At 57.4% G+C, this 12,031-nt stretch overlaps 2 protein-coding genes across 3 annotated transcripts; one reads left to right on the plus strand and one right to left on the minus strand.

The window, feature by feature from the left end:
• Positions 1-2,405: 2,405 nt before the first annotated feature.
• On the minus strand, positions 2,406-7,567 carry NOL9 (nucleolar protein 9). The gene is made up of 12 exons (XM_085080223.1): positions 7,354-7,567; positions 7,058-7,283; positions 6,756-6,883; positions 6,507-6,645; positions 6,175-6,271; positions 5,653-5,750; positions 4,783-4,944; positions 4,337-4,622; positions 4,143-4,254; positions 3,613-3,790; positions 3,048-3,181; positions 2,406-2,729 (listed from the first exon to the last, which is right to left on the minus strand). Exons 1-12 carry the CDS (start codon positions 7,543-7,545, stop codon positions 2,598-2,600), a joined length of 1,884 nt encoding a protein of 627 aa, XP_084936349.1. The 5' UTR covers positions 7,546-7,567; the 3' UTR covers positions 2,406-2,597.
• A 1-nt stretch (position 7,568) lies between these two features.
• Positions 7,569-11,944, plus strand: TAS1R1 (taste 1 receptor member 1). Of its 2 annotated transcripts, XM_085080222.1 has the most exons (6): positions 7,569-7,835; positions 7,905-8,211; positions 8,515-9,279; positions 9,613-9,825; positions 10,022-10,142; positions 11,019-11,944. In XM_085080222.1, exons 1-6 carry the CDS (start codon positions 7,681-7,683, stop codon positions 11,942-11,944), a joined length of 2,487 nt encoding a protein of 828 aa, XP_084936348.1. In that variant the 5' UTR covers positions 7,569-7,680. The 2 variants fall into 2 exon arrangements, with proteins under 2 accessions (XP_084936348.1, XP_084936347.1); XM_085080221.1 differs by having other exon boundaries at positions 7,600-7,835; positions 7,905-9,279.
• Positions 11,945-12,031: the final 87 nt, after the last annotated feature.

Raw genomic sequence — 12,031 nt, forward strand, 5'->3', positions numbered from 1 at the left:
CCCGCCCCGACGGGGCCACCGGTGGGACTAACCGGGGGAGACCAACTCCGGCTTTAAGAGTGGGTCCCGGTCTCTGGACAAGCGGTGCATTGACGCCGCCGGCGGGAGCCGCGGGGCGGCCGAGGGTGCTGCTGGAGGCTGCCCAGCGCCCGCGCGGGGGGCGCACAAAGGGCCTTTCTTCAGCCTCCTACAGACATTGCACAAATTTCACTTTCCACCGTCTATGGAAGACATTCGGCCACGGAGACAAGACGCGCTTGTGATGGAAAGAATCAGCATGAAGAAGGGGGCTGTTTGGCGGCTCTGCCGTCCGGCCAGCTTTTGAGGGGGCAGGAATGCACCGCCCCGAGCTCTGGTTGTATCCCTGCACCCGTGGGCACACGGTGGCCTCCAGCCTGCATAAGGAAAACCAGGGATCTTCACGGGGATTTTCCTCTGGCTAAATCCAAGCGAACAAGAAAGCACTAGATAGGGCTTAAACCCTACAAAGATGACAAAATATGGCACCTTCGTCCTGCCCCACACAAAATTCCCAGGCCAAGACCATCCAAGTCCCCAAACTCATCACAGCATCTCCTCCCAGAGGCGCCAGGTGCTTCTCAGAGTTTTGATGCTTCTAGGCACCCTTTGCCAGAAATTCCAAGAGAAATTGCTGCTGCAGAGGCAACAGATGCCAATGTATTGCAAAATTAATACTGCTTTATTTGATGCATCCTTGATGTTTGAAGCGCTGTCACAGACTTCGCACTGATCACAGAACTGGGTGTCCCCACCTTGTTGGTGGGATGCTTTGCCAAGGTTTATGGTCCAAAGCCCCCAGCCCCTGTATTGTCCCTCTTCCCCTCAGGGAGCACCAGGAGCCAGTGAGGCTCCCCTTTCTTGAGGTTGCAGCAACCACCTCTGGGCCCCAGCACCTTGAACCCCGTGAAACACCCCAAAACCAGACACTTGCAGCTCAGCACACAGGGGTTACTCACTTGTCCCCCAGCTCCAAGGGACGGAGCCAGGGCAGGATCCGTTGCCCTCAACCGGGTGAGGTGGGTGCTGGGGGGCTGGTGACAACACCAAGGGGGCTGCTCAGCCATGGTGCTTTTAGTGCTGGGTATTTCTCCCATGTCCTTTGCCTATCTCACCTTTCCTGAAGATTTTTCCGCCCGCTCTCTTGTGACTTGAACTCTCTTCTCACCCTGCCTGGGATGTTCCCCCCTGGCTGCACCACGGCCCCTTTATTTGTTTTAGCCACTGTTCAGGCCCCAGTGCTGGCCAACTTCTTCCTTCACTGCCAGACGCAGCCATATGGGGATAATTAGGCCTGGATTATGTTTAACTCTTCACAAGGCTGCAACACTGCACAGCCCGTTGCAGCTCTTCTCCGGCTTTGTCCTCTCCTCACCTTTCATCTCAGTTTGTTTGTTTACAGCTGCTCGTTCCTGGAGTTCTAGGAAACCTCTTCCCAAACCAGATAAAAACAATTTTGCAGATTACTCACGCCCACAGCAGCTACCAGCCAAAAGCTCTGGCCCCAAGTGGTTCACCATATCCTTCCTTCCTCCACAGATCTGCCCCAGGGGATCCGAACAGGCACTAGGCTGAGGGGGCTGCAGACCCCAGGTCTGGACTGTTCCCCAGTCTGAGCCAAGGCAGAGCCATACTTCATTTTGCAGGAGCTGCTGCTAGAAGCCAGGTTACTTTTGTGCTCACAGATGCAGCAAGAGCCTTGTGTGCTATTACCCATAGTTTTCCCAAAAATGTCCTCAACTTGACCTGAGGCACTCACCTCTATGCAACTCCCACCAACTCTGCTAATTGACAAAGGGCTAGGAAGAAAAAGGAACAAAGTTCCTCTCGTGTCCCAGTGGGGCACAGCAGGTGGGGTCTTGTAAGGCCACGGACCCCAGTGCTCCATGCAGCATCTGTGCGACAAGTTCCAATCCCATCCTGTTCCAGCCTCTATCCGTAGCAGTCTGTTAGAGCTGGGGACACATCAAAGCCAGCCCAAGCTGCTCCCAGACCATGCTCAGGGCACTGAGCTCAGCCTGTTGCACCAGATACATGGCTGGGACAGCACAGGGTGGGAGGCATTACAGCACAGAGCCAGCATGGGCTGTGGCTCCAGTGCCAAGCAGCTCCATCTTTGTCACTCAGGGGGACTGTGGTGCTCCTTCCTCCCCTTCTGCTTGACCAGAGCCCTCCGAGCCATGGGCCAACCAGAGTGTCAGAACCCCAGCACAGGCCCTTCCCCAAACCCAGGGGAAGGGTTTCACTTAGGGCACAGCAAGTCACTCCAACACTCAGAACTCCCCCAGGGCCAAACTGGCAGTGAGAACAGATTCTGACCAGAGGCAGATGGCAGCTGCCCCTGGCTATGTCAGCCATGGCCTGAGAAAAGATCCAAACTAGCCCAATGTTTACCATAGATATTTATTACAAAACACCAAAAATACAAACTGAACATACAAAACATTATCAAAACCAGCCCTACTGTAGCATCTACCTGCCCACCTGCCCAGGGCCTCTGCAGCACCCAGGGCTCCTGTGATCAGACCTGGCTCTCTCCAGTCCCACTTAAATGACCCCTGGCTGAGCACCCCAAGGCTTCAAGTGTAATCACACTCGAAGGGGAACTCCCTCCTCTTCAAATGCTGCTTCTTCTTCCTCAGTTTCCCTGAGCCCATGATGCTATAGTTGTAATCGGATGTGACGTAGGGGATCTCTCCCTCAATTCCTTGCTGGAAAACAGAAGTTAAACCAGAAACCACTTTAAGAACCTGTATCTTTAGCAGAGGGGGAAGCACTTCCCTCCCCAGGCTGACAATGCTAATGGTGGGAAGGACCCAGCAATCACCAAACCCCACTTTGGCATCTAAAACACGAGCAGAATGTCCTGCTCTCCTGAGGTTTCTGTGCTTAAGGACAATTTCCCAGAGATAACCATCTGCTGATGCTCAGGCATCTCCCAACACGCATCAACCTCAGGAATAGGAAAATGGAAAATCTGCCAGCCAGCTGCAGCTCAGCCAGCTCCCACCCCTCCCGTGAGCTCCTACCTGCCCCACAAGCACGCAGTTAGGGATGGCAATGTTCCCAAGGAGCAGACAATTCACTAATCTCAGATTCTCTGGAGGCACTGGTGTCAGAATGTGGTAAAGCTTCTTCTCCATATCAACCCCTCTGACAATTCCTAAAAAAAAAAAAAAAAAAAAACCTCAGTCACCAGGTATTCCCGCTCATTGACACATCCTTACAGATGATTGAGCACCAAAGTCCAAACTGGAGCATTAAATTAAGTCATAAAAGGAAATCGAAACAGCTACTGGAATTTTGCAAAAGCCACATGGAATCTGCTTTTGAGAGCATGAACCAGAAAGTGAGTCAGTGTGGAGTTCTGAGAAGCTCTGAGTGGCACAGTGCAAGGACATTCCCCACAGCTGTTACCACCTGTTAACCAAAGTCCAAAGACTTCCAGTACAACCTCTAACAGCAGAGAACACACCACTACTTCTGTGTCTCATCTCACTTCTCCAGCTGGTTTTTAGAAGAGTAGGTAATTCTGTCACTCTGCAACCTGTCTGCCGAAACAGGGCAGGTGAGAGCAGAGCTAGGTGTGCTCACCAAAGCCCAGGCAGTCGCAGATTGGTGTCTGTGTCAGCAGGACTGGCCCATCGGTCTGGCACCGGACTTCCTCTGGAATGCAGCAGAGCCCGACCCAGCTGGCGTTCACTGCATACATGATGTTGCTGGGAGCAACATCTGTGTGAATAACCCTGAGTGCGACAGCATTGAAAGGTACCTGAGGGGAGGCGAGAGAAGAGAGAAAATGTTCATCAGCTTCACATGGATTGTGTTTGAGTTCAGAGATAAAGCCCTGCTAAGTACACAGACTCTCCACGCTCCCACGCCACACCCACACACAGGCATGATAGTGGGGCACACACAGGTTCTGCACCAACACCTGCACATGCAGAACACACACCAACACCATGACAGAAGCCTCTCTTCCAGACAAGGTGAATATAGTCAGTCTACAGATTACAGTGTTTTTTCCCTCTTTTGAGAAACATATGCAGTTGGAACAGAATTGCCCATCACTTCAAGTTGGGCTCTCTTCACCACCCCCAAGCCGTCCCAAAAAGCTACTTTACCTGATACGGCACCAGGCTGTGCAGCGGGAGCACCGCCCCAATGTCTGGGCTCTGCAGGTGCCCCAGGTACCCCAGGATGGACATGTCGCGCAGGATGCCGCTGTGCACCCGCCTGCAAGAACAACCCCGCGTCACAAATGACATGTGGTTTTATTCAAACCAGGGACCCACAGAGTACTCAATGTCCTACTTACGCTTCACCTGCCACTCCTGCCCGAGGGAATTCTGGATTGACATACAGCAGCTTATGCTGCGGAGCTGACAAGTCCTCCCCTTCGGAGTACTTCCAGCTGTCCGTGCTGCCCACTCCCAGGTGCTTGCACTTGGATTGCTGCTTGCCCTTGGTGTGCAGCCCAGCGCTGAAGCAGACATGCTCGGGGGTCAGTGGGGGCATGGCCTTCCAGTCACACACGTCCATCTGAACGACATGGCTAGGTGACAACAGCCGGATGATATCAATGAGGAGCAGCAGTCCTTCACCTTCAGGAGCACAGGAAACACACGATTGCTGCTACTACTGCAACAGGTGGGACAGCAGCATTAGCTCAGGGCAGATGTGCTGTGTGTTGTTTTTCTGCATGGTACTGCACCACCGTTACCTCCCTCCCACGCCTCTCTAAAGTAGATTGACCCTGTTTACCTTTCACCCAGCCCATGGTGTTGATGATTAGAGGCACTTCTTTCTTGTAGCAGCTGAAGACGTACTTCACAACATCGAGGTACCTCTCTGTGTCCTGCTCACAGCTGGTCTGGCCGTAATACACCATCTTACGAGGTGTTTGCTGGTGAGTGAAGGGGGGACCTGGCAATGAGAGAACCAAACATCCAATACCTTCCACAAGTCAAACCAAAACACTCCCATCCCTGTAGCACCCACATGCCACCACCCTGAAATAGTCCATGCTCTTCCCAGTTGTCCTCTTTGTACAGCTTGCACGAGGGGAAACTAGTCTGTCACTTGCAGGCTGGGAGTTTTGTTTGCTTGTTTTGGGTTAATTTTCAGTTCGGTTTTTTGTGTTTGAAATCACTGGTTACACACTTGCAAATCTTTAAACAACAGTCTATGACAAACTGGTTGAAGAGCAAACCAGTCTGACCCCATCTTTGTAGACAGTGACCCAAATCTACGAGACCACAAACACCAATCTGTGCAGATCACTTTGGATTTCTCAAGTTAGTTTTATCTGTGGATACAGATTTTCCCAAGGAGACTTTTCAAATCTGAAAGGCTGACCATCCCCTTTGACATATCTCAGCCTGTACACATCTACACCTCTACAACATCACCCCTCTCTAAAACAGACAAAATGATGAGAACAGCTCCATGCTAGTCAGGAAGCTTAGATATCCTTACAAGAAAACTCAAACAGCCCCTTGGTTTATTCTCTCCAGGAAACTCTGACAGCTGTGGCAGCAGCTTCCCCTCAAGCACAGCCTCTGCCTAGAACACCCCGTTCATTTCGGAAACAGAACAGGTCTCTGGTAACCGCAGGAGCAGCGGAACACATACCCAGCACGGGCTCCGTGACGCTGCTCAGGGACACGCACCCGGGCGGCGTGAATTCCGTCTGCCCGATGTCACACTCCATGTACTCGACCACAGGAAGGCTGCAGGGAGAGAGCGCATGGGTTAGCATCCACCAAAGGAAGAACCATACCATGATCTAAACACATCAGAAGCACAGTCTGATTTTGTTCCAGGCTGTCAAAATATATGAATACAATCTCTCCTTCCCTCAAACACGCTCATGGTGTGTTTTTAAGCATTAGAACACCCCTACTGAACCCAAACTGCTCGGCGCCCAATTCACTCACAACTTCCAAGGCAGCAATTTACCAGTATTTCATTGGAAATGGTCAGGGGGCAAATTTTCTGAAATCAACCCATGACAAGAATGCCTGTTCTGAATTTTCACTTGTTTGTGTTTAAAAGCTATCCACCTTCAGCTCTGACGGCTCTTCTGAGAATCCTACCATTCTTTTTTCTATTTTTCATTCTCCGCAATCTCATGCAGCACATGGAACAACTCACCGATTCAGTAACAGGTTAATCAGGTATCTGTTGAATGTTGATTTCCCAGTGTTTTTTGGGCCACACACCAGCACCACAGGGACACCTTCATCTTCCGCTAGAAAGACAAGCGGAGTTTGAACCAGACTGATGCTGGCATCGCTGACCCACACCAGGCAATACCCAAATTCTAGATGCACATTCTTTACAGAGGAAAACACAACCCTCAATCAGTGTGTGCCAGCTGTTTAGAGAGTGCGTGCACACACTGTGAATTTTAACTCAAGAAAAGCCTCATGAATTTCCTTTTCCCAGGCTACCAAAGCCCCAGCCTGCCAAATGCCCACACTCACCACAGCAGGCCTGGATCAGCTCCTCCAGCGCCAAGCACATGCTCTCCGACACCAGCAGCCCGCGGTCTGGGCCGCACTCCACGATGCCCACAGACGCCAGGACTGCGTCCTCTGGCGTGAAGTTGGACTCCTCCTTTTTCTAGACGAGAGAGTGAGCGCTCAGCACGGGGTGTGTGAGGCCACGGCCTGGGAAAGGACAGGGGCGGTGCGGGGACTCCGCAGGGCGCAGGGGGCACCGCGCCGCCTCACCTGGGGCTCGAAAAGCCGCGACAGCGGCGGGTGGCTCAGCAGGAATCGCGTCACCGGCGTGTCCAGGTGCTCCAGCAGCACCACGGCGCAGTCGGGCGAGAACCGCGACATCAGCTTCACCCGCGCCTCTGCAACAGGCCAGTCCCGCCATCACCCTCAGCAGCCCCGCGCCCGCCCGGCCGCGCCGCCCCGCACGCGAAATGGCGCCCGCCCGCCCCGCACCACCCCGCGCACAAAATGGCCGCTCCCCGCACCGCCCGTGAAATGGCGCTCGCCCCCGTCCCGTCCCGTCCCGCACTCACGGCGGCGGACGCGGTGCGAGCGCATGGCGGCGCGGGCGGCAGTGCGCAGCTGGCGGAGGGCGGCGGTGGGCGGGCGGGCGCCGGGCAGCGCCTCCAGGCTGAGCGCGCAGTGCGTGGCCGGAGAGAAAACCGGCAGCCCCGGGTGGTGCGAGGCCACGGCGAAACCCAGCAGGCGGACGGCGCCGTAGAGGCAGCGCAGGCGGCACTTGCCGGTGAAGGTCAGCGCCTGCAGGACAGAGCGGGCGGTCAGGAGGTGCGGAGCGCGGCGGGGCCGGAGCGCTGCGGGCGCTGCTCACCTGCCCCGGCGCCAGCAGCAGCACGGCCGTGCCCTCCGCCGCCTCCACGGCCGCCAGCCCCGACTCGGCGGGCGGCACCATCCCGGTGCGGGTGAAGGAGGCGGCGAACTCCCGCCAGGCCGCCTCCGCCCGGCTCGCGCGGGCCAGGGCACGGGCCGCGGCCCGGCGGGGGCGGCCGCGCCGCGCGGGCATGGCCGCCGAGCCTCCTCCGCCTCCGGGGGCTGCCCCTCGGCCCGGCCCGCCCCTGCCCGCCCCGCCCGCCGCGAGGCCCCGCCCGCCGCCACCGCCCCGTTAAGAGCCGCCCGCGCCGTGCGGGGCCACCCCACCATGCCGTTGCTCGCCCTGCTCCGCCTCTGCCTCTGCGCGGCCGCCGCCGCTGCCTCGTTCACCCTCCGCGGCGATCACCGCCTGGCCGGGCTGTTCCCGCTGCACACCGCGCCGCACGGGGACTCCTCTCGCCTGCTGGTGCCCAGCTGCAATGAGTGAGTGCCCGCGCTGCCCGTGCCCCCAAGGTGCTCTGTCCTCCCTAACAACCACTCTCGATTCCATAGCGCTGGCACCTTCAAGAGCCACGGCTACTGCCTGTCCCAGGCTCTGCGCTTCGCCGTGGAGGAGATCAACAACTCCAGCACGCTGCTCCCCAACGTCACCCTGGGCTATCAGATCTATGACACCTGCTCCGAGCCTGCCAACTTCCACGCCACACTGTGTGCCCTTGCCCGCAAAGGCAGGCACGATGTCGAGGTGCTCCCCAGCTTTCAACACTATGAACCCCAGGCTGTGGCTGTCATTGGCCCTGACAGCACCCGGCTGGCCCTCACCACAGCTGCTGTCCTCAGCCTCTTTCTTGTACCGGAGGTAAGTGCTGATCCTGCGGCTGATGAAGAACAGGGATCCCAAGGAGTGATGGTTTCAGGGAGGGTGGGCTCAGAGCTGAGGAGCCTGGTAGAACTGGAAATGCAGCCCCTCTGTGCATGCTGTCCCAGGGTCCTTCCTAGGCAGTCAGTGGGCTGGCTTGCCATCCATCCAGCTTTCTTCTGCTGCAGCACACTTGGCACTGGGTCCACTCCCTGCCCAGGTCCAAGTCTTCCCACGATAGGCTTTTCAGGAGTGCTGCTGCCTGGACTACCGCATCCCTCTTTCCCCTGGCTCCCTTTGCAGATCAGCTATGAAGCCTCCACTGAGACGCTGAGCATGAAGCGGCTGTACCCTTCTTTCCTGCGCACCATCCCCAGTGACAGGCAGCAGGTGAAGGCCATGTTCTTGCTGCTGCAGCACTTTGGCTGGACCTGGGTGGTGCTACTGGGCAGCGACAACACCTATGGTAGGGCTGGCCTGGATGCCCTGCAGGAGCTGCTGACCTCAAGCAATGTGTGCGTGGCCTACCGAGGCAACATCCCTATCAACACAGATGCCAACAACCCAGAGCTCCACAACCTGGCCAGAATCCTCATAGATGTCAAGGTCAATGTCACCATTGTGTTCTCCAACAGAGGAAGTGCCATCCCATTCTTTGAGGTGGTGGTCCAGAGGAACATCACGGGCATGGTATGGGTGGCCTCTGAAGACTGGTCGTTGGCTCAAACCGTCTGGCAGGTGCCTGGCATCCAGACCACTGGTTCGGTGATTGGGATGGCAGTTGAGAAGCCAGAGTCCACAATTCTGGAACGCTTTGAAGCTTGGAAGATGTCGGCGGAAGGTGCTATGGCTGAGTGCGGCAGCAGTGCAGAGGCAGATGGAAGCACGTGGCTGGACTGCACACGGTGCTGCACTGGCTGTGACGCGCTCGCCACCGCCCCTGACATGTACGATGCTCAAGGCTCCTTCAATGTCTACTCGGCTGTGTATGCCGTGGCCCATGGCCTCCATGACCTGCTGGACTGTGACTCAGGGGCCTGCAGCAAAGGCACTGTCTATCCCTGGCAGGTAAGAGCAAACTTGTGGAAGAAGATCCATGAGGATCCCTTCCCACAGGGATTTTTCCATTGTACCCAGGGGTTTTCTGTTCTTCCTAAAGGCTCAAATCCCAGCTGAAGACCCTTGTGGGCTTCAGCTGCCCTTCACAGTCAAAGCAGCCCAGACCTAGACTCCATCCTAGGTCACTTGTTCCTCTATCACCAGCCCCTTACTGGATTGGATTTCCTGCAGATGTTGGGGGCTATAAAGCAGATGCAGCACAGAGGAAGGATCCTCTAGCACATCTCCCGCCCAATGGCAAGAGTTGTGCCATTGGAAGGGCCCCTCTCTTCTGTTTTACAGCTCCTACAAAAGATTAGGCAAGTAAACTTCACCCTGTACAAGAGCCGAATCTCTTTTGATGACAGCGGGGACATTCGTAAAGGCTATGACATTGTCATGTGGAAGTGGAGTGGCCCAAACTGGACTTCTGAAGTGATAGGAAACTTCCGTGTGAACCCTGACAGGCTGAGCATCGACCCAGACAAAGTCCTGTGGCACACAAGAGATGGCGAGGTACTGTTCTGCACCCAAGTCTTGTTTACTGCTCACTTCTGAGCTAGCTGCATCCCAATGCCACCAGTTCTGGGGTGTTTCCTCATAGCAGGGCAAAACTGAGGGCAGACAGAGGCAGTGTGGGGGGTGCCAGAGTGCTGCTGTGCCTGAACTGTGCTGCTGCCTGCCAGCCTGACCCTGTCTGTGCCCCTGGCAGGCTCCCAGCTCCATGTGCTCCGAGGCCTGTCAGCCAGGGGAGAAGCGGCTGCAGCAGACCCGCCACGTGTGCTGCTTCAGCTGCATGGCCTGTCCACCAGGAACCTTCCTGAACACATCGGGTCAGTACAACCCGAGGGCTGCTCCTGCCCTTTCCTCCCCTGCCAGCATCCTGCCTCCCGCTCCTGTCTCACCATTCCCAGCCTCTCACCTCCTGTGGTCAGTAAAACTTCTGAGCTGACCTGAAGGTAGTGGGTCTGGCTCCTGTTTGCTCACCTGTGGGTATGCAAAGCCCATGCCCTGTGCTTTCCGGGGAGCACTGCCCACAGGTGAGCCCACCTGGACAAACAGAGCCACTTCTCCTGTGGCCAAGGGATGGGGACGTCCAGCCCGGTAGCTGTTCTCTGCACCGCATCCTCTGCCAGGGAAATTCAGCCTAGTGGTTACCTTTGTGCCCCAGATGGCACTTGGGGCTTCCGCACTACATGGTCACCAGCACCTGGCATATGGAAATGTCTCCCGCCTGGGACAGGCACCGGTGGTTTCCTGCCTCAGAGTCACCAGCCACAACAACAAACCCCTTCCTGGCAGCTGGTCCCTCAACACCCTTGGCCTGTGGAGTGGGCAGGGGCAGCTCTAGGGACAGTAGGAGGAGGAAGCCCCCCTCCATGGTCCTGTTCCAGTTAACAGGGCCTGCTGCAGATCATTCCCAGGTTACTGATTGATGTACAGGACCCTTCCCACCCAAGAGCTCCCATGACCCTGAGCTTCACAAAGCTGAGCTCCTGTCTCAGCCCAAGCCATAGATTTTAGGGAGGTCCACGGGGCGAATTTTAAGTGGGGAGTCTTCTGGGAAAAGAGCCCATTCTGATCCCCCAGCCGTGGGAGTGCCCACAGGAAGGAGTAGAGCCCAGGGAGCTGTGGGCTGAGTCCCGCACCACACCGCAGCAGAGCTCTTACCTGGTGCAAGGTGTATGAGGTGTCCCTGTCCTCCACAGACCCCTTTGACTGCCAGGCCTGTGGCTTGGGCGAGTGGGCCCCGGAAAGGAGTGAGGTCTGCTTCAACCGCACCATCGAGTTCCTGTCCTGGTCCGAGCCCCTCTCCGGGGTGCTGCTGACCCTGGCTGTTCTTCTCATGCTGCTCATAGCGGCACTGGCAGTCCTCTTCGCCCTACACGCCTCCACGCCTGTGGTCAAGTCTGCGGGCGGGAAGACATGCTTCCTCATGCTGGGCTCCCTGGCCTGCACCTGCAGCAGCCTCTTCTGCTACTTCGGGGAGCCCTCGCGGGTGGCATGCCTGCTGCGGGTGCCGCTCTTCGCCATCAGCTTCACCGTGTTCCTCTCGTGTGTGGCGACCCGCTCTTTCCAGATCCTCTGCATCTTCAAGCTGAACGCGCGCTACCCGGCGCTCTACGAGGCCTGGATGCGGCGCAAGGGGCCGGTGCTGTTCATGGCCGCCAGCACGGCAGCACAAGTGGCGCTGTGCGTGGTCGCCGAGGTGGTCAGCCCCTCGGTGCCGCTCCGCAACTACGACGCGTGGGCCGAGTGGGTGGTGCTGGAGTGCACCCCGAGCGCCGCGGCCGACGCCGCCACCGCCTTCACGGTGCTGCTCAGCGCCGGCTGCTTCGTGCTCAGCTACGCGGGCACGGACCTGCCCGCCGCCTACAACGAGGCCAAGAGCCTGACCGTGAGCCTTCTGCTGCATCTGAGCTGCTCGGCCGCCGTGCTGTGCTCGCAGGGCGCGCTGCGAGGCCGGGCCGGGCCGGCGGTGCGGGTGCTCGGCACGCTGGGCACGCTAGCCGCGCTGCTGGGCGGGTGCTTCGTGCCGCGGGCCTTCGTCATCCTGCTGCGGCCGCACCAAAACACGGCCGAACACTTCCAGATGGCCATCCAGGAGTACACGCGCCGCCTGGCCTCCGCCTGATCCGTGGGCACCGAGCCCGGGCTGCTGGGCTCGACCCGCACCGCGCCTCCCCCGCCGCTCAGACCGGCCCCGGCCCCGGCCCGCCCC

The sequence above is a fragment of the Lichenostomus cassidix genome, chromosome 21, assembly GCF_008360975.1.
Source record: "Lichenostomus cassidix isolate B80296 chromosome 21, HeHo_3.0, whole genome shotgun sequence".
NCBI classification, from domain to species: domain Eukaryota; kingdom Metazoa; phylum Chordata; class Aves; order Passeriformes; family Meliphagidae; genus Lichenostomus; species Lichenostomus cassidix.

Coding starts and splice junctions, on each gene's coding strand:
- NOL9 (XM_085080223.1), bottom strand. CDS start 7,545: ATGCCCGCGCGGCGCGGCCGCCCCCGCCGGGCCGCGGCCCGTGCCCTG. Junction 6,646..6,755: donor CGCGGCTTTTCGAGCCCCAG/GTGAGGCGGCGC, acceptor TCTCTCGTCTAG/AAAAAGGAGGAGTCCAACTT. Junction 4,623..4,782: donor CACCATGGGCTGGGTGAAAG/GTAAACAGGGTC, acceptor GTGCTCCTGAAG/GTGAAGGACTGCTGCTCCTC.
- TAS1R1 (XM_085080221.1), top strand. CDS start 7,681: ATGCCGTTGCTCGCCCTGCTCCGCCTCTGCCTCTGCGCGGCCGCCGCC. Junction 7,836..7,904: donor CTGGTGCCCAGCTGCAATGA/GTGAGTGCCCGC, acceptor TCGATTCCATAG/CGCTGGCACCTTCAAGAGCC. Junction 10,143..11,018: donor AACCTTCCTGAACACATCGG/GTCAGTACAACC, acceptor TGTCCTCCACAG/ACCCCTTTGACTGCCAGGCC.